General features: G+C 42.0%; 1 protein-coding gene across 3 annotated transcripts in view; it reads left to right on the plus strand.

Moving 5' to 3' along the window:
- PTPRR (protein tyrosine phosphatase, receptor type, R) overlaps positions 1-18,122 on the plus strand; it is a 177,573-nt gene that overhangs the window by 118,583 nt on the left and 40,868 nt on the right. For all 3 annotated transcript variants that reach the window (XM_014964296.1, XM_014964295.1, XM_014964297.1), the window contains one exon: positions 653-915. In XM_014964296.1, the coding sequence (XP_014819782.1) occupies positions 653-915 (263 nt within the window). The remainder of the gene's footprint in view (positions 1-652; positions 916-18,122) is intronic.

Genomic DNA, 18,122 nt, shown 5'->3' on the forward strand with positions numbered 1-18,122 from the left:
CAGATGCTTGAATAGCTTCATGGGCCACACATTGCTTCAGCTTTGTTCCAGAAGAGGTTATGTTTCCCTGAGGATATTGAGGGATATCCTTATCCTGAGGAGTATTTCAGAGTAACCGCAGCCTACCATTACAAAAGTGGCCTAGTAAAGTGACTCTGTTCAACCATCAGCTCCATGCAAAATGAGTAAGAGCTATTAAGAACATCTGCTCTAAAACAAATTGAGGCTGCTATAATTTGAGACATGTATCTGGACACATCATAAGCATCTATCACATTTTGTGCCATCGTCTCTCTCGTGTTAAAATTCTTACAAATTTTTCTACAATTATTCTATTTATCAGTACTTCCTTCTTCACAGTTAACTATTTTCCATTCTATGTTATTTGCCCCTTTAATAATACAACTGCTGGTATTACAAGTAATTACTGGCTAACAATGAGAACTGTTAAAATCTCTACCGCCCACGTGTACCCGCTGTGGTTTATGTAATGAAAATATTTATCCTGTTGTGGGAAACGCCATGTAACACAACTTGTGGCTTACCTTCTAGGAATGAAAGCCATGTGTAGCAATCTTATCCAGCATTTGTGAACTTTCCTTGCCTTTTTTACCAGGGAATTGAGATCGGGCTTTACTTTTTATTTCTGTAGGTTCTGTACAGATTAAAGGAGAAGATCCAGTTGTCACTGAGACAAGAGAAGGAAAAGAAGCAGGAGATCAACCTCTCCCCCCTTCCCCTGCCAACAGCTCAGTCCGAATATAAGACCACCAACAGCATGGTCCAGCCTGAACAGGCTCCAAAGGTTGTTAATGTTGTAGTGGACCCTCAAGGCCAATGTGTTCCTGAGATCAAACCTCCCCTGTGTGCCAGTCCGTCTCCTTTCAGAATGAAACCTGTGGGGCTCCAGGAAAGGTAGGATGGTGCTGGGCATGTTCAGGATTTAGTCTGCTTTGTTATACTCATCTGCATGATTTTGTATGTGTCTCTTCTGTCAATAAGTGGGAGACTTTGTCATATGGACATCTGAGAAGTGGGATTTTGGTGTGTTAATATCTGTCTTGTGGGTATTCTCTCCTTTCCTTTTCTTTTCATATGAGCAAAGGTCCAGAAGTTAGGGCTGAGATTAACTGCAGTACTGGAATTCTTTTTGGCAATTTGTTTTTTCCCTTTTCCAACAATCACTCCAAAGAAGTAATTTTTCATTTTCCATTCATTTTTTCCTATTTTGATCCTGGAGATCCTGGCAAGAGGGCACAAGGGCTGGTTATGTTTTGTCAGCAAAGGATGTTCTCATTGTCAGGAAGTCCCTAGCATGTGAGAAACTTAGAATGAAGGAATATTTACACGAACTGAGTGTATTTCCCAATCTCATACGGTGTTTCGATTATCATCTTTAGATAATTTTTCTTCTTAAATCCAGCTTTCCGTGATGGTTGGGATACAGTCCAAGGTCTACAGGCTTTACAAAAAAGAGAAAGAAGTGATTAGTAATGAAACTGACCCTTGTGTGCAGCTCCTTAAAAATACTTGGGCACCACACCTTGCCGCTCATTCTACCTTTCAAAAACCGGGCCAGTGCTCTCTTTATAAAACTAGCTATTCTTCCCACAGGAGAATGCATGCTGACATCTGTCTCTCCTCTCTTAGAAACCTATATAATTTCTTGCCTGATGGCTGCAGGCCTCTTTCATAAAGCATCAGTGCTCTGAATAACTAACGTAGCGTGCAGCCATGCGACTGAACTCTCCCACCCCGGCACAGATGATAAATGAAAGAAAGAACAGACGCCAGGCAGATATGGTGGGGAAATCAGAATGAAAGGGAGACCAAGCGGAGCTTCGTCTGTGAGGGCTCTCAGAGTGGAGCAGTAACCCTGATTCAGCTTGAACCATGGGATTTCAATGACAGAGATTTTATCAATGGCTTTATGAGGCACAGACAGAGCTAAGGGAGGGGGACTGATTATTCCATGAGTAAAAGCTGCTGAAAGGCAGAGCTGTCAAAAAACATGTAGTGATATCATTGCAGCTAAAAAAATAAGGAATGGAGGAAGCAAATAAATACGTTTTGGTAATTGCCCTCATTTCACAAGACCTTAAAAATAAAGCACATGAGCATGGGGATCACATAGCTAGTTTGTAATACCTAGAACCTAACATAGCATACGTAATAGTTGAGAGGGATTGGGGTGAAGGAATTTGTAGAATGAGTTTGTACTTCAGGATTGGGAAAAAGATTCTTCCATTGCTCAGACAAAGAAAATAAAAACTATTGATCTAGGATCTTAATTTCCACCACCACAGATAGGAACTCAACATGTAATATTCCAAACCTGAATTTCATCCTCTAGATGATGTGTCAAAATGCAGAGCTGAGATATAAAGAGGAAACTAAGCCTGATTTCTGATCAAATAAAGCAGATGTTTCAGCTTATTACTAAGGAAAAAGAACTTGAAGGAACTGACCACTTATATTTCTACTGTAAAAGAACACTAATAGGCCATTATGAAAAAGTGAAAGCAATTGTGATAACTTCCCATTCTGAAGATATTTTTTTTTTTGTCATGTTTAACAGAGTTACACTTTATCAGCCCAAGTCCACTTCTAAGAAATGGTGGTTTAAATTTATTTCAAGCTCGGCGGTACAAAGGTCTGGGGATGTGAGGTAGAGAACCTTAGGCAATAGGTTGTCTTCTGTTCTTTTGAAATAAGCAGCCATTATTACATATATTTCTTATTTAATGACTATATCCTATAGTATAAAAAATTTACACACATTTTGACACACAGAAGCATTGGAGGCAAAAAGCAAAAATGCAGCAACACATTTTGCCTCAGATATCATCTAATGACCAGGTATGCAGACAGTTTTAAACCACTCTCCACCTTTCTGCCCACAACAACGTTGCACTAGGCAACCTTGGGCCATCCTCATTACACACGGGCATGGGTCTGCCCACTGCAAGCAGCGCGCTATGCACAGAACAGTCTGCCTGCAGCCCTCTTTCTGTCAGTATGTAGTGGGATCAAGCCTGAAGGTCCCCTTCTGCTCAGAGCTACAGCCTGGGGGCACCCATTCAGTAATGTTTGCTACCCTGATTTTGCTTTCTGCCAGGGGAAGAAGCTCTTGGCAGGCTATTGTGGATATAGGGGCTCCTTGACAAACTTAGTATTGAGATTCCTTTGGCCAGATGGCTTGACAATGGTTCCTGAGCAGTATTTTCTAACTATCCAAACTCCTTGGTTTGATTCCTTAACTTTGATCCATGGTCATGAAATGCCTGGTATGATCCAGATTTCCTCAAAGATAAATCAGTGGACCATGGGCCAGACCAGGGAGTGTGCCAACTGCTGTGCCTAGCAGTCTAGGTGGGAAGTTTGTGGCAGTGTCACTGAAGGCTGGGACAGAAAAGCCGGATGATGCGGGCCTTTCAGGCTCTCCCTGCTCTGCACACGAGGTGTTGCTTTGATAAGCACATCTAAATGCAAAAATATGGTGGAATTGAGTTTTCACAAAGCACCAGATCAGCATCTGGCCCCCTCAACATTTCCATTTTTAATAGGAATAGCATTTGCTGGGACAGAGGCAGACGAATTGTTAACAGGCAGCTGTCCGTAGATCACAATGTTTCTGGGAGTTTGTCCAGCTTCTTAAAACGTATCGTGCTTCTCAATACAAGAGCCAAGGCCATGTATGTTCTTTGCTGCCTACCTGGAAAGGCTTTTACTCACCCATTGCTCTGAGACACAGCTTCTCCAGCAGGCCGTGCGACATTTGCCATATGGAATGCGTAGAATGCCGCAGGTGACTTGTGCGTGACACACACCCGCACACCCGACACACACCCGCACACACACACCCGACACACACACGCACACCCGCACACCTGCACACACACACCCGCACACCCGCACCCGCCGCTGCTTGGTGTCTCGCTGAAGGCGGTTGTGAGCGATTGCGGGCGCGGGGAGGCTGCCACCTAGAGGTGACAGCTGGAGGTGACACCTACAGCCGGTGACCGGCACTAGATTGTGTGTCCGTGTCTCCCCGGGGCTGCCGTCGGGGTGGCCACCATCTTCTCCGCTTTGGCTGTAGAAGGGGTGGTCGCGTAGTCAGGGTGGTAGCCCAGCGGCCTCAGGAGGCGAGTTATTGCCCTGGACGCTGATGAGGGATGTCTGTCCGCTTGCAGCGTGCGGCTGGGGAAGGGAAGGAGGGGTGGTGGCCAAGAGAGGAGGATGGACCGGCAGGTGTGGGGGTAAAAGGGTTGTTAGAACAGAGAGGCACTGACCCCTTGCTATGACAATTGATGACAGATGCTGGGGCAGGGAAGTGAAGGGCTGTCTTCAGAGCCTCCTGGCATCCTCTGGATTGCTCAGTCCAGAATGCTTCCAAGTTGCTTTCTTCTGGTGTTTTTACAATTGCTGCTCCTTTGCAGCAGAGATATTCTCCATCAGCAACCCACGCAGAGCTGTTACTGACCGGCGGAGCGGGAGACCTAACCTTGTTCTCCTGTGGGTGCCTTCGGTGATGAACTGTCACAATATCATAGCGCTAACACCTGAATTTAGGATGTAAATGATCTTTTTCTCTTCCCTAAGCATAGCCATGAATATTGCATCAGGGTTTCTTTTCCTAGTTAGGCTTTTATAGTTTCATATGAATAACATATACTTTTTCCTTCAGCAGAGTAAAGCTTCATTTTATTGGCTGGTTGGCACAAAATTCATCTTGATATGAACGATCCCAGCCAAAATCAGAATCTAGTGAAGTGGGATGTGATATTTTGAATTTCATTTTGACGCGTGAAGCATTGAAAGCTCTTAGAACAAGGCGTGAGTTGTTAAATATGAGCATGGTGAGGATATAAGTATAAATAAGTTACCACACTAGCAAAGTATTCACTTGTTTTACAACTGGATTTGTTTTTTCCCCAGCCGCTGCTGCTGTGAGTCTTTGTTTTGGTATTATTTGTGACTAGGAAAATTGTATTTCAAGCAACTAGTGCACAATATATTGTTTTGTTCCAACTAGTTACTATCTAACATAATAGCACATGATAGCATAGCATGCAGAAGTACATGGAAGAAAAGAAAATGTGGAAAGCTGTTCTACTCTGTGTGTTAAAAAAAACAAACAGTGCTTTGGAAAGTCTTCTCAAGCATTTGTATTCTATCCCAGCCACAAAGACTTAAAACTGTGGCTATTACATCTAAATAATCAGTGGGAAAAATCACAACACTATGTTTTCTCAATCTGTTACATATTCATTATTATTCTTTCTAAAAGGGAGATACTAGGGGCATGCAGGACTCTTGTTCAGACCAAGTAACATTTTACATGTGCTTGGTGCTAATTTTTTTTTCTCTGCGAATAAATACAAGAGAGTGGAGAATATAATAGGAAAAAAGTTTGGCAAATAGAGCGAAAACCTGGCAAAAAAGGTAAAGTTTGAATCAGGAATGTATTAGCAAGAGGTACTCACACTTCTAGTCACACAAGTAATGAGAGCAGTTATTGTTCTCTGTCTGCCTTTGGCATCCTTCCTCAGAAGCATCTTGTATTTGACACCGTTAACAGAGAAAATCATGTATAGCTTGGGCTTCACCTTGGGAGGTGGAAGAAAATTCCTATGTTAATATTGATAACTGTTCTCTTTTATTAGTTATTCTGCCTAGACTCACAAATTAAAATATTGTTACGGCCATCTTAATGATTTCTGTGCCCTGTCAATTGCCATCTGGTTGACAAATACTGTGGATGACAAACACTAACTGTAATAACTTTTTTCCTGGTGTTAGAAAAACAGTATCTGTTAGAATGAATCATTATATTGATAATACTGTATACCAAATAAATGCTCTCATTCAACCTCATAAGAGATGTTAGAAACATGGTAAGAAACCTGATGTGCTCTTTACTTCATTAATATAACGGCAGCTGCATCTCAGGATATCGCTGTTCAACCAAATCTCTGCTCTACTAGATGAGAAAAATTTCCAACAATTCTCTCTGGTTCTGTTCTGATTTTTAGATCACAGAGCACAGTTGCTGCAAATATAATTATGGTGCTGCTGATCTGTTATCTTTATACAAAACCGTCCATTGTGAGTAATCATTCCAAGTAATGCTCAGAGAGTAGCACCTTGCAGTTGGACTACTGTAAACATGCCAGGTTTTGTAGTTTATGACACAAGCATGGGAACTTAATATATTTACAGGAAGAGGCCTTGAATTTCCTGGCTAAAATATACTAGCTTTGCATAGATTTGGAGGATAAATTTACCCTATTGTGTGGAGCTGAATATGCTTTCTGCATTCTTAATTTAAATCCTAGGGATTGTTTTCAGGAAAATGTCAGTGTAATTGTTCAAGGCCCAGCTATGTGCCAACACAAAAGTACTAGCTGGAGAACAATTTTAGGGTGATAACCTATCAGAAGGAATTTGCAAAGCGCCAGGGACCAGTAAACTGAGTTTGAGGTGGGAGGCAGGAATTTTTGTGCTCCAGTCTGTCTCTGCCACAGACTCAGTAGAAGAGCACTTTGGACATGCCACGTAAACCTCCTCCAGCCGCTCCTAACCACTGCATAGAGACTGGCTGGCTGGCGTGTCCATCTCAGGAGATGTAGCAAAGATTAAGTACTTAACCTGAAGTACAGGAAAAGTCCTACGTGCTACTATTTGTGCATTTAAGAAGAGTGATTGAATACAGTAAAAAAAAAAAATAAAAAACTCTTCACACCACTTTCTGAAGGACCTTAAAATGCATTTCTCTCATTTGGCAGACCTCTCAGCTGTGTTCTGTGCTGGTCTGTAAGATGCACTAATCAATTCAATACCCCCAGAAATACAGCACTGAGGCCAGCTAGCAGAGATTGCTTTGTGTACATACTGCCAAGCTCCCTTTCCCTCCAAAAGAGCAGGGGCTGGATGCAGACTGCCTACTGGGAATGGATTGTGCATGTGCTGGTTCCCAAACTGTGCCAGTGAATTGCTTTGGAGTGCTCTTGTTGGCAAAGGCTTAAAAACAACCCAGGGCTGTAAGGCTTGAAACCTAGCAATATCGATTACCGAGTTTCAGTGCCTGGAATTGTTTCCTGGCACTGTTTGATTTCTTTTTCTAGGTGTAGCTTGCACATGAAGAAGCACACAGCTGGGGTAGCAGCTGACATGAGGGGAGCAGCCCTGATTGTGGGCAGCTGCTTATGGGCTGTGCCTTTTAGTGATGCTCCTTTCGGTGCAGGGTCTCCTTGCAGCCCAATGTTGCAGCTTCCCTCCTCCTCAGGCCATCTCATCTAGCTGGAAGGCCACGCCGTGGCTGCTGGCACCTGCACCTTGGGTAACAGGGTAAGGGCAAGGGCTGAAAACCTTGGGTTGCTGAGGTGGGAGAAACTGGCCTAAGTAAAGGGGAACATGAAGCGGGATCCGGGTCAGAGGGTCTGTGAGGTTAGTGCCTGAGGGGTTTGTTTTAGCACGTGGATTCATGCCTAGAGAGAGAATAATGCTTTACCTCCAACTTGCCTTTGTGTAGTGTTTCTGTCAGCACACAGTCACTCTGTAAACTTTTTGCAAGCGCTGGACCTTTGAGTTGCACAAATGTCTGTATGTCTGTTCTGTCCACCCCGTTGCAGACGTCTTTGCTTATCTGCAGTGTAGGAAGAGGGCAGGAATGTGAATTGTCCCCTTTCTCTGGAGGGGAAGTGAACTCAGGCACTAGCCTAACAAAGACCCTTTAAAAAATGTATTTTAACTATTTGACTCCTGGTTGGTTTAGAAGATGTTTTGGTTGTGGTTCAGAGCTCTTTGAAGAAAACCCATGTAGGAGTTATGATCTAAATAAATAGATGCAAATAATAGTGTGCCACCGCCCAAATTTACACCCACAATCTGTTTCCCTGTGTCTGTAGTGCCTCTTGCAAATTACTTCAGATCAGCATGGGTAGACGCTACGTCTTCACTCCTACCTCTATCTCTGCTATAAATTGTCCCACGTCCCTTTTTCTTTTTCTTCTTGCAAAGAACCAAAAGCTCTTCAAAGCGCGGGACATTCATTTCTGGGAGTGGATAATTTGGTCAAATTAGCCCACCCTTATTTGGAGAAATTCTTTTGGTGCTACTTTGTGGTCCTCCCAGTTGCCAGGGAGCACTCAGTTTAGCACACTGCCTATGCCTACCCTTGGTTTTGCCTTTACCGTCTTGTGAGGTTTAGTCAGGAATTTTGCAATAATTTTATTGTATTCTCAGGTCTCTTATCTGGGGTTTATTCTTGTTACTCCAGTTGCTACTGGTTTTAGCTTGTACACAGGAAACCGCAGTGCCAATCAGTGTCGTTCCCAAGGTGACAGGAAACCCTGTTTGGTCGGATGTTGATTGTGCTTGTCTTTAGTGCTCCACCCATCGCATTTTCTTCCTTTTTGGCTTAAGTTAAGACAAATTAATCAGTGGCCGCCATCTGGTAGACAGTTTTGGTGGTTTTGCAGTGATTCGTCCAGCTGATCTTTTGAAAATCAACGCACAGCAGAAGAAACCGAAGGGAAATATCCATGTTAATATTTAAATGATTCTTAGGCTTAGGATCCGACAAGCTGTTGTCACCCTGGCCATATGAGTAATTTGAGTTGTGTGAGTAATCCCCTTGTCTTGTCCAGCAGCGGGTTTGGGGTTTTAAGCACCATTTGGTCAGAGGGTTAAATTCTGACACAGATTTCCAGTGACTGATTTCCTCAGCTCTTCACTGCTTCTGCTTTGTTGCTGCGGTCGACCATCCCAGGCATGGTTTCTGTGACTGCTTCACCAGCTGCCCTAATGTGCAGGCAGGGTGGGACATCTGGGAATGTGAGGAGATGCACATTAACTGAACTTGAATGCTCCAAGTATTTCGGCTCAGCCCATAGCAGGATCTGTCCATCTGGGACATTTACAATGAAAAACATCACCTTTTCACATCAGCAGGTTGGAAAAGCCATTCTAAGGGACAAAGAGAGGGAGAAAAGAACCAGTTTCACTATGAGATTGCATCTCATGAGTCCTTGACTAGAATCCACAGGTACTGGTTTCAGTAAAACAAGCCACTGATGTAGAAGGGAGCATCCCTATCAGATATACAGGGTTTTCAAATTTACAAGAAAGGTTGTTTTTTTTTAGAAGCAGAAGTCCCTTTGAATGAACCTATTAATGTCTGAAAAAGGCCAATGCCTCAAATCAAACCAGAAATACACAGCTTTCTTCTTGTTTTGAATCATAGAATCACAGATTAGCTTGGGTTGGAAGGGCCATCTAGTCCAATGCCCCTGCAATGAACAGGTACATCTTCAACTAGATCACATTGCTCAGAGACCTGTCCAACCTGACCTTGAAGGTTTCCAGGGATGGGGCATCTACCACCTCACTGGGCATCCTGTTGCAGTGTTTTACCATCCTCATAATAAAGAATTTCTTCCTTATATCTGGTCTAAATCTACCCTTTTTTTGGAATCTATTTCTCACTGATAATGCCATTCCTTTTGGTAGACTGTTCTGCAGGGTAGCCTAAAGCTGAATTTAGCTCAGTTTCCCTTAATTTAAAATGTTAGGAACAGACACAGAACACAGTCAAAGACAGAAAATAAAAACATCAAAGCACCTCCAAAACTGCAATATAAAATATCCAAGTATATCGTTGAATTGCAGGAAGCCGTGTACTAGACAGTACTTACCAAGCATCCAGCTTATATTGTAGCCATCAGTTAGTATTCCAGGCCATGAATCTCTTCTTTGAATACAATCATAATTCATTTTATTTCTGTGCATTGTCAGGAGAACACTTATTAATTATGACAGTTGACTAATTATACTGCTACTTTTCAGAAAGGAACAGCTCTGGAAATTCACCAGAGATCTCTTATGCAGTCAGAGCTAGTATATACAGAAAGCTCAACGTTGCTAGCAGACATGTCCTTTATTTGCAGATACACCTTTCCTCAAAGCATACTGCATGTAAATCTGTGGGTCAGCTCTTATGGGAAATCCTCCTTAGCATTTTTGCTAATACAGTACCTGAGATCCCCAGTCACACAAGCCTCCCAACAAGGCTCTGTATACACACACACAGATGAAGTTATTCTCTATCCAAAAAGCTTACAATCTAAGCATTAGACAAAGTAGTAGATGAGTATGGGCAATCAGGCAAGCCTCAGGAAATAGAGAAGCAATGGCATTATGGCAGAGATGAGGATGCCCAGAGTATGCCATGAGAATGCCTCAGGCCAAAAAATACTGCCCAGAGGCAGGAGCTGATTTCATATGACACTGACATTTCAGCCAGGTTCTTGTTAGAGTTGTTGATCTGCTTTGATACCATCACGTTCAAGCTGGTGCATCAGTTTGGTTTGACTTCGAACCTTCGCTGAGTATGGCCAACATATTTCAGGAGCTCTTTTTATTATTCTCATGGTAAGGCAAGTGAGACATTAATTGGTTAAGTGACTGATCCAAGACCATATTGCAAATCAGTGCCCTACCTTCATGAAATACCTGGACTCTTGAACTCTTCATTCAGTTCTCTAACTGGTAGAGTCTATAAGAAGCTACGACAGTGATATTTCTTGCTGGGACAGGGACTTCCTTTATGTTCCCTATCAAAGAATATACTTTTGATGCTTAGCAAACTGTGTATATTGTTATTAATTTATGGTAGCTATAATTATCCCTGTTATGTTAATACTGTGATTTGATAATAGGAGCAAAACAGAACACAGCGACTTCAAATAACTGCTCAAATATGCGATAGGCATCAGAAGGGGAAGTACTGTATATAATTCCCACACAGAGAAATGTCGTTAAGTACAATGTTTCTCTAGGGAACTCAGTCCCGATGCTTCGAGGTGACCAATAGCAGCTCCCTGGAAAGCCGTGCTTCCAGCGAGAGATGGGGCTGGTGCTGAGCAGGAGGCAGCTGAGCCTGACCTTCCGCTTTCCACCATCCCCCTGGCAGCCGCATCTCCTGTCTTTGAGATGTCTCAAATCCTTCCTGAGTCGTGGCAAATTCCACTGGAGCACTGCTGCATAGTCCTTTCTCTGGATTTGATAGTGGATGTAACAGCATAGCCTTACAACAAATGAAGGAAAACAATCAGAACAGCAGGAAAGTACACAACAGCTAATAAATCCAATTTGCGTGGTCTTGTTTCACTTTAGAATCTGTTCAGGTTGTTTTGCCTCTGTGGATTTTTAGAGGTATCTGGGAAGAGAATTTGGCCCACAGAGCACAATACCGAATAGGCTTGCAAAAGAAGGCAGCATTGTGGAAAGCAGAAAGCTAGTATTGTAATTAATCCCAAAGGTAATCCTCTGGCTACAGAGAATGCATTTGCAATTTACTGATAAGATTATAATAAAATAAATGTTTTCTGCTTCATCACAAGGATTTCCCCAAATGTAGATGGCCTAAATACCCCTCTGGTCCCCATATCTGGTCTTCCCTATTGCCTGGCTCCCAGCTACAGAGCTCATTGTCCTGGGACAGTGCAGAAATCATAAGGTGGGCTAAGCAAGTGGTGTGAAGCAAAAATCACAGAAGATAAGACACCAGATGCAAAGATGTGGAAGAAACCTTTGGTTCAGGATGTTCCTAAACTACAGATTGCCAGAAGCTGGAGGGTATACTGAAAATAAGTAACAGTGTTAATTAAGTAATCAGTAATTCCTGCTTGCTTTGTTCTTGTGTTCTTTCCCTAAACCTCCTCTTGCTGGCCATTGTTGAAAACAGGATACCGGTCAACCTTTGGTCTTAAATAGTATGCCAAATTTACATTCATATGTCTACATCACTCCCTTCAATGTATGTTAGTCTAACCCATGTTACATTTGTTAGCTGTGTGGATCTCTGTGTGTTGAGAGCATTTGTACTGAGGTAGATGGGGTGGAGGTGGCTTTGGGAGGGACTTCAGTTTATCTTTCAGATAAGACTTCTTCTTTCTCTTTATTTTGTAATGCAATGTGCATTCAGAGGAACATTGCTTTTATCAGAGTCCTAAAATTTCCCTCCTCTATTCCAATTCATGAAACTGAATTTAAATCAAGTGATTTAAGTTTCATAATGCCATGAATCCTTTGCTAATAAAAACCATAAATCTGAAGCAATTATTATTATTTAACTCTGAAATTTCCAATCTGTACTGACTCATTGATGGTGTGTATGAGGAAGAGTAGATCCAGAAAGCCTTCCCTCTGATCCATGCCTTCTTCTCTAGACAAAAGTACAGATGCATTTTCCTTCTTTAGAGCTCAGCCCGTGCACTCCTCTATAGGACCATCTCTGATGAAGGCGGGCAGTGGGCTGCAAGGGACTTACTGAGGTCTGTAGAAAGGAGCTCCAGGTCACTTACCTGTCTGTTCTTCATCAGCTGCTTAGCCCTAAATGGGACTTGGCAATACCTCTTTTAAAAGTCTATCTAATCTCTGAAGTGCCAGATAATGTACACCTGGGTATTGCAGACATTTACAGCTGTCTTTTAAAAGCATTCAAGCATTGCTCCATTTCAAATCGCAAGCCTAAGTGGATTTCCTGAACTTCATTTTCAAAGGGAATCCAGGTACTTTGCACATCAATATACTTGTTCGAGCAAGCTTTCCCAGAGAAAGAAAGGCTGGAAAGGCAGACTGCTAAAGTGAATCAAGAAGAAAAAGCTGGGAGGAGAGAGAGGTTTATATACCTAGCTTAGGTGTCAGCTCTGGAAACTTCAGAAGCAGCCAAATGGCAGACCTAAGTGCACATGTATGTTTCTTGTCTCTAAGACCCTAAATCCCACCAACTATTAGTATAACTTAAGCACATAAGTCACTCTGGAAATGAGGCTGTGCTTTCCGAAGTGTGTAAGCTAAAAGGATCTTTGGTCTGTCCAGCAGCCTTAGATGCTTTGTCCACTGTGTGAGGGAGCGCAGCAGTTTTGCCGCTGCCTTTAGGCATGTCCATAGATGGCGCAGCTCTGTTGAGCAATGGTGTGGGTCTGGAGGTCCTGCATTCTTCAGGAACTGCTGCTGTTCAGTAACTTCTTCAAAGTGCACTAACAATTCATTTGTCTGCTTAGAAATCTTGTGTGACACTTGCAGTAGTTTAAAGATAATGAAGACCAAGTCAAATAAACAAGAAATGTCCTTTTTTATTATCTTAAGGTTGACAGGGTGTAGTAAACGCCTCTTTTCCCAGATGTTCCTTCCTGTCTTTCCCAAATGGCAAACTCACCAGGAAAGAACTCATTGTACTGATTAGTCTTCAAGTCACAATAAAAAATAATTTTCTCTCACTGATACTGTCTGAAGATACTGTCCATTTACATTAAGAATACTCCTACCCGTGATTTTTCCAGGTCAGCCAATTTTGGTTGGAAGAGTATTGAAGGACATTAATGCTTGAATCGATTATGTATTTGCATGTTCAGATTTAAGGGTTATAAGATATATTCCTTAAATGAGCAGCAGGTGTAGGATGGAGGTAGAGTTTGGGCTTAAGAGATTAATTAGTATGGAACACATGAAACTAAATTCACTTATTGATGAGGCTCCTGTTATGAAAAAGAAAAACAAAGCACACTTTTTTTTCATCTAAAAGCTGAAAAATCTAAGATCAGTCCATTATTTATGTTTATCATAGGGCTGACCAAGTAAATAGCAAAAAACCTCCGTTAAGCTGTCTTAAAAAAACACTTCCTAGAAGCACTTACTGTAGTGTTGTACCTCTCTGTTCTCATTTAGTAGATCAGTTTGCTTAGATAGGCTACAGTTCTCTGAATACTGCAGGCAAGCACCCCCTGGGCATGCTGGAGCACCCAGCAAAAAAGTGAGCCTTGCACATTCTGGGAAAAGTAATCAGGCTTTGCACCTGGACAAGAGATCTAAACGGGAAATGATGGTATCTGGCTACAACTTCGCCAAGGCACCGTGGAGGTACTTATGAGCTGAAGTCATAGAGGGGCAACTCATACAAGTGTGATAAAAAATATTTTGCGAATTGATTATCTTTTTCTAATTTTCAAGCAAAAGATACAGCAGACAGAATACGTAGGATTTTTTTAACAGTTCTTGTTGGTTTACCTTAAATAAATGCATTTTCTGAGCTCATTAAATTGTGCATTTGTTTAATCTGTGAAGACCTAGAAGCTATTTGTTATTCCTCTCCATTCTCTTTTCTCTTTCCCTATTCTTTTAATCTCTTTTGTTTATATTCATTGTAGCTTGTTTTAAATTAGCGTGTGCATTAATTGGAGAGAGAACAGGTCATCCAGTATGTTTGTGCAATGAGGCCTCCAGTACGAAATAGAGCAATGCTGTAATGCAAGCAGATAATAATAGCAATAAACAAGACTGCATTCAATTAAAGCTCTACCATCTAAAGCAAATTAACCATACATTAGTAACCATTTATTCAGCTCTGAAAAAACAACTCGAATAAGCACAACAAATTAGCATCTTCATTTATTTTTACCTCTGAACATTTAACTCAGTTTTCAGTCATGCTGAAAACATGTATATGTGAATATGAATCAGAAATAGAGCTTTATGTTACCATTCAAATTTTATTGGAGACAGAAGTTTGCGTGACAAAATGCAATTTGATTGTAGAAATAATCTACAGGAAAAGATGGGAGGTTGTATAAGCTTTGCATTTTTGAACAGTCAGTTCCCGTAGCCAAGCGGCGTAGCCTTATCGAGGGCAGAACAGGAGTGAATTGGCAGTACATTAGAAAGCATGATTAAAAGAGGGAAAGTTGAAACTACTCTCATGTCAGCTGTTTTCCTCTACAGGATATTGAGCCATTCCTGTCCTAACCAGATACTGATTGCTTAAAACTTAGTCCAGAAGTACTTGTCAAAACCGTTTCCTCAGCTCATTTTGACATGCTGAGCTGCGAGTAGATCCTGAGAATTGTTTGCAATTTAGTGCTAGAGGTATTGGCCTGCTCTCGCTCGTGGCTGTGGGAACAAGATCAGACCCTCTCGAGAGAACATGAAGTGCCTCCATTTTCCAGAAAAGCTATTTAAACTTTATAGCTGGGCTCCTGATCAGGTTCTATGGACTCTGGGAGGGCTGGAGGATGCTGCCAGGTGCTGCCAGGAAGTTTCTTGTAGCTAGGAAGCTGCAGTGGAATCAAAGCCTTGCCTCACAGCAGCCATATATCCCTCTTCTTCTCCTTTCAGTAAGCACACAGCTTGCTGTTGTCACTTCCAGATCCCTTCCTCAGAGTGAGAGGCAGGAAGCATCAGTTTTTCAAGTGGCAAATAAAGTGGGGAAAAAATAATAACACAATACTGGAATACTATTAGGAGAGCCATGTGGTAGAGCAAACATGAGCACAAATGGCAGATGTTCTTTTCAAGAAGATGCGTAATAGGATCTGCATACTTCATCCTATTGCCTCTCCTATACTACTAAGCTTAAATATCATCCATCTATGGCTTTCTGGTGATAGGTATTAACTTCAGGGTTATACCCAGATTACTCCTTCTACACTGTAAATGAGGCTCTCTGGTTGGTGAGGTCAGGCTGCCCACACAAATGACTGCAGGATTCATCTTAGCTGCAGATGACTGTGAGGCAGAGTAGAAATATTATAAATACCAGTAGTATTAATAACGATTGAATTCCTAAGCATGCTTGTGGAAACATCAGGCTAATATCTACCTGTCAGTCCACGATCTCCTCTCTGGAGAGGAAAAATCGGAGGCTTAGGAAATGAGGCCAAGACCTATAGAAATAGGGAGGTATTGTATATTACCAGAATTTGTGGGGATTTCTATCAGAATAATCTCTAATATATGCTGCAGCACAACAGAAACCCAAAATTTGCAAGCTCTACATTTCCAAGAACAGAAAGTAGATTTAAGAAAAAACGAATCTTCTTTTTTCAAGTTTGGGTGGTCAATAATGGAGCACGCTTAGAAGATTTGTTTGAGACAGTAAGCTGATAGTCAGAAAAACCCCAAGAGATTACCATACCCATGAATGCAACCATACTCTCATTCAGCCCTGTTTTCCCAAGCATCCAATTATGTCAGCAGTAAAAGATGATATTATATATTTCAGGCTGGCATGTACAGAGCAAGCTCATGTATAAGCATTTCTGAAAAATTCATAAACTGTTCTTATGCTTGTTAGAAGCAACTATTTAAGAATATTATGAATGTTGCTTTAAAATTTATCAAATTATATTTTGTTTCAAATGACAGTCATCTCAACCTTCTGAGGACTGACTGTAATGGATCTTATAAATCTGGATTTGTGAAGAAATGTCTCAGTCATATACTAGAAAATCTGTGTTACTGTTTGCCAAAGGATTAACAGGATTAACAACAACAATACTGTGTCCTTTTCTGATTTACTGTACTTTTCACACCCCATTGCAGCTTGAAGTATCACATTTATTCATCTACTTGACCATGTGTTTTCTTAGTTATTTTTCTAAAAGCAGCAGGAAAGCAGAAACCTATATTTTTTCCATTGTCCCTTTTTACAATTTTTTTTTCCTTTGAATTACTCTACTGAAACGTAGAACTAGATAAGCAAATGAAGTCTGGCACTGGTAAAGTAGTAAGTGGTGGAAACCACATGCCTAATTATGCTCTCCCAGTGCAATATCCGCCTGAATTCAGTGCATTTGCTGATGAGATAGACCAGCAAGGGAAGAGAATCAGGACCCATGTCTAGACCCAGTCTGTGACCACTAGAGAAATAAAATGCACGGGGGAATTGTGGTGTTTTTCCCATCATCCCTGCAGTAAAATCCAGGGAGAGTCGCCCAGCGGAGCATGCCCTGGTACAAGGGGGATCTGAGGACCCAAAGCAAACTCCCTCCCCAGCAGCCACAACCAGTGGTGCTCTTCCCGCTAATTAATGGCTTCCTTCCACCCGCATGGCTGACACAGCTCCCGCCTCGGCCGCCCAGAAGCTCGGCAGAGGGACGGAGAACCCAGGGTGCAGAAGGAAGCGCCTCCCGCGTCTGCAGTGCCGGGGTCGGAGGGCAATGGCTCTTGGAGGGCAGCAGCCGCCACCGCTGCTTCCAAAGCCAAGGACCAGCAATCTGGGTGTTGCATTTTTCAGGAGTGCTGAATAAACACGGGAATGTGTATTTAAAGAAATTACCCAGCTTAAATAAACAATGGGGAAAACGTGTCAGGTAATTGGATTTTCATAATCACCAGCTATGGCTTAATTTTAGGGTCAGGGAAGACCTGGAAATGACCTTGCTAATGATTAATAGGCATTAGTAACCTGGTGGCCCTCCGAGGTGGACAGGTGGAGCTTCCTTTTCAGAGTTTTCAAACAAACATTGCATTAATCTTCTTCTTTCTTTTTTTTTTTTTCTTTTTTTTTTTCATGGTATGTAATAAAATCTGCTTCTGTAAATGTATTATTAAAAATACTTGAGTGGATTCTCCTCAGTGGACTTGTTCCTATTACCCAATTGAAAAGAGGGCAGTGAGTACGTAGTAAGACCCCCCTCTGGGGTACTAGACAATACACAGACACAAGTGGTTTCCTGATTGCACTTATTCATGTACCCAGTGATGAGGTGGCTGTCACAGCTGGTGAAACTTCGGAAGAGTTAGTCTCATGCTGATTTTAATGTAATATGTAACATGTTGTCCAGCTCTGGAGCCCTCAGTACGGTAAAGACATGGACCCATTGGAGCAGGTTCAGAGGAGGGACACAAAAATGATGAGAGGCACGGAGCACTTCTTCTGTGAAGAACGGCTGAGAGTTGGGGTTGCTCAGCTTGAAGAAGAAAAGCTTCCAGGAAGACCTTATTGTAGCCTTTCAGTACTTAAAGGGGGTTTATAAGAAAGATGGGGACAAACATTTTAGCAGGCCTTTGTTGTAGGACAAGGGGTAATGGTTTTAAACTGAAAGAGGGTAGATTTAGACTAGATATAAGGAAGAAGTTTTTTACAGTGAGGGTGGTGAAACGCTGGAAGAAGTTGCCCAGATAGGTGGTAGATGTGCCATCCCTGGAAACATTCATGGTCAGGTTGGACAGGGCTCTGAGCAACAGGATCTAGTTGAATATGTCCCTGTTCATTGCAGGGGCATTGGACTAGATTACCTTTAAAGGTCCCTTCCAACTCAAACTATTCTATGTTCTAT

Source organism: Calidris pugnax, unplaced genomic scaffold (assembly GCF_001431845.1).
Source record: "Calidris pugnax isolate Ruff unplaced genomic scaffold, ASM143184v1 scaffold44, whole genome shotgun sequence".
NCBI classification, from domain to species: Eukaryota; Metazoa; Chordata; class Aves; order Charadriiformes; family Scolopacidae; genus Calidris; species Calidris pugnax.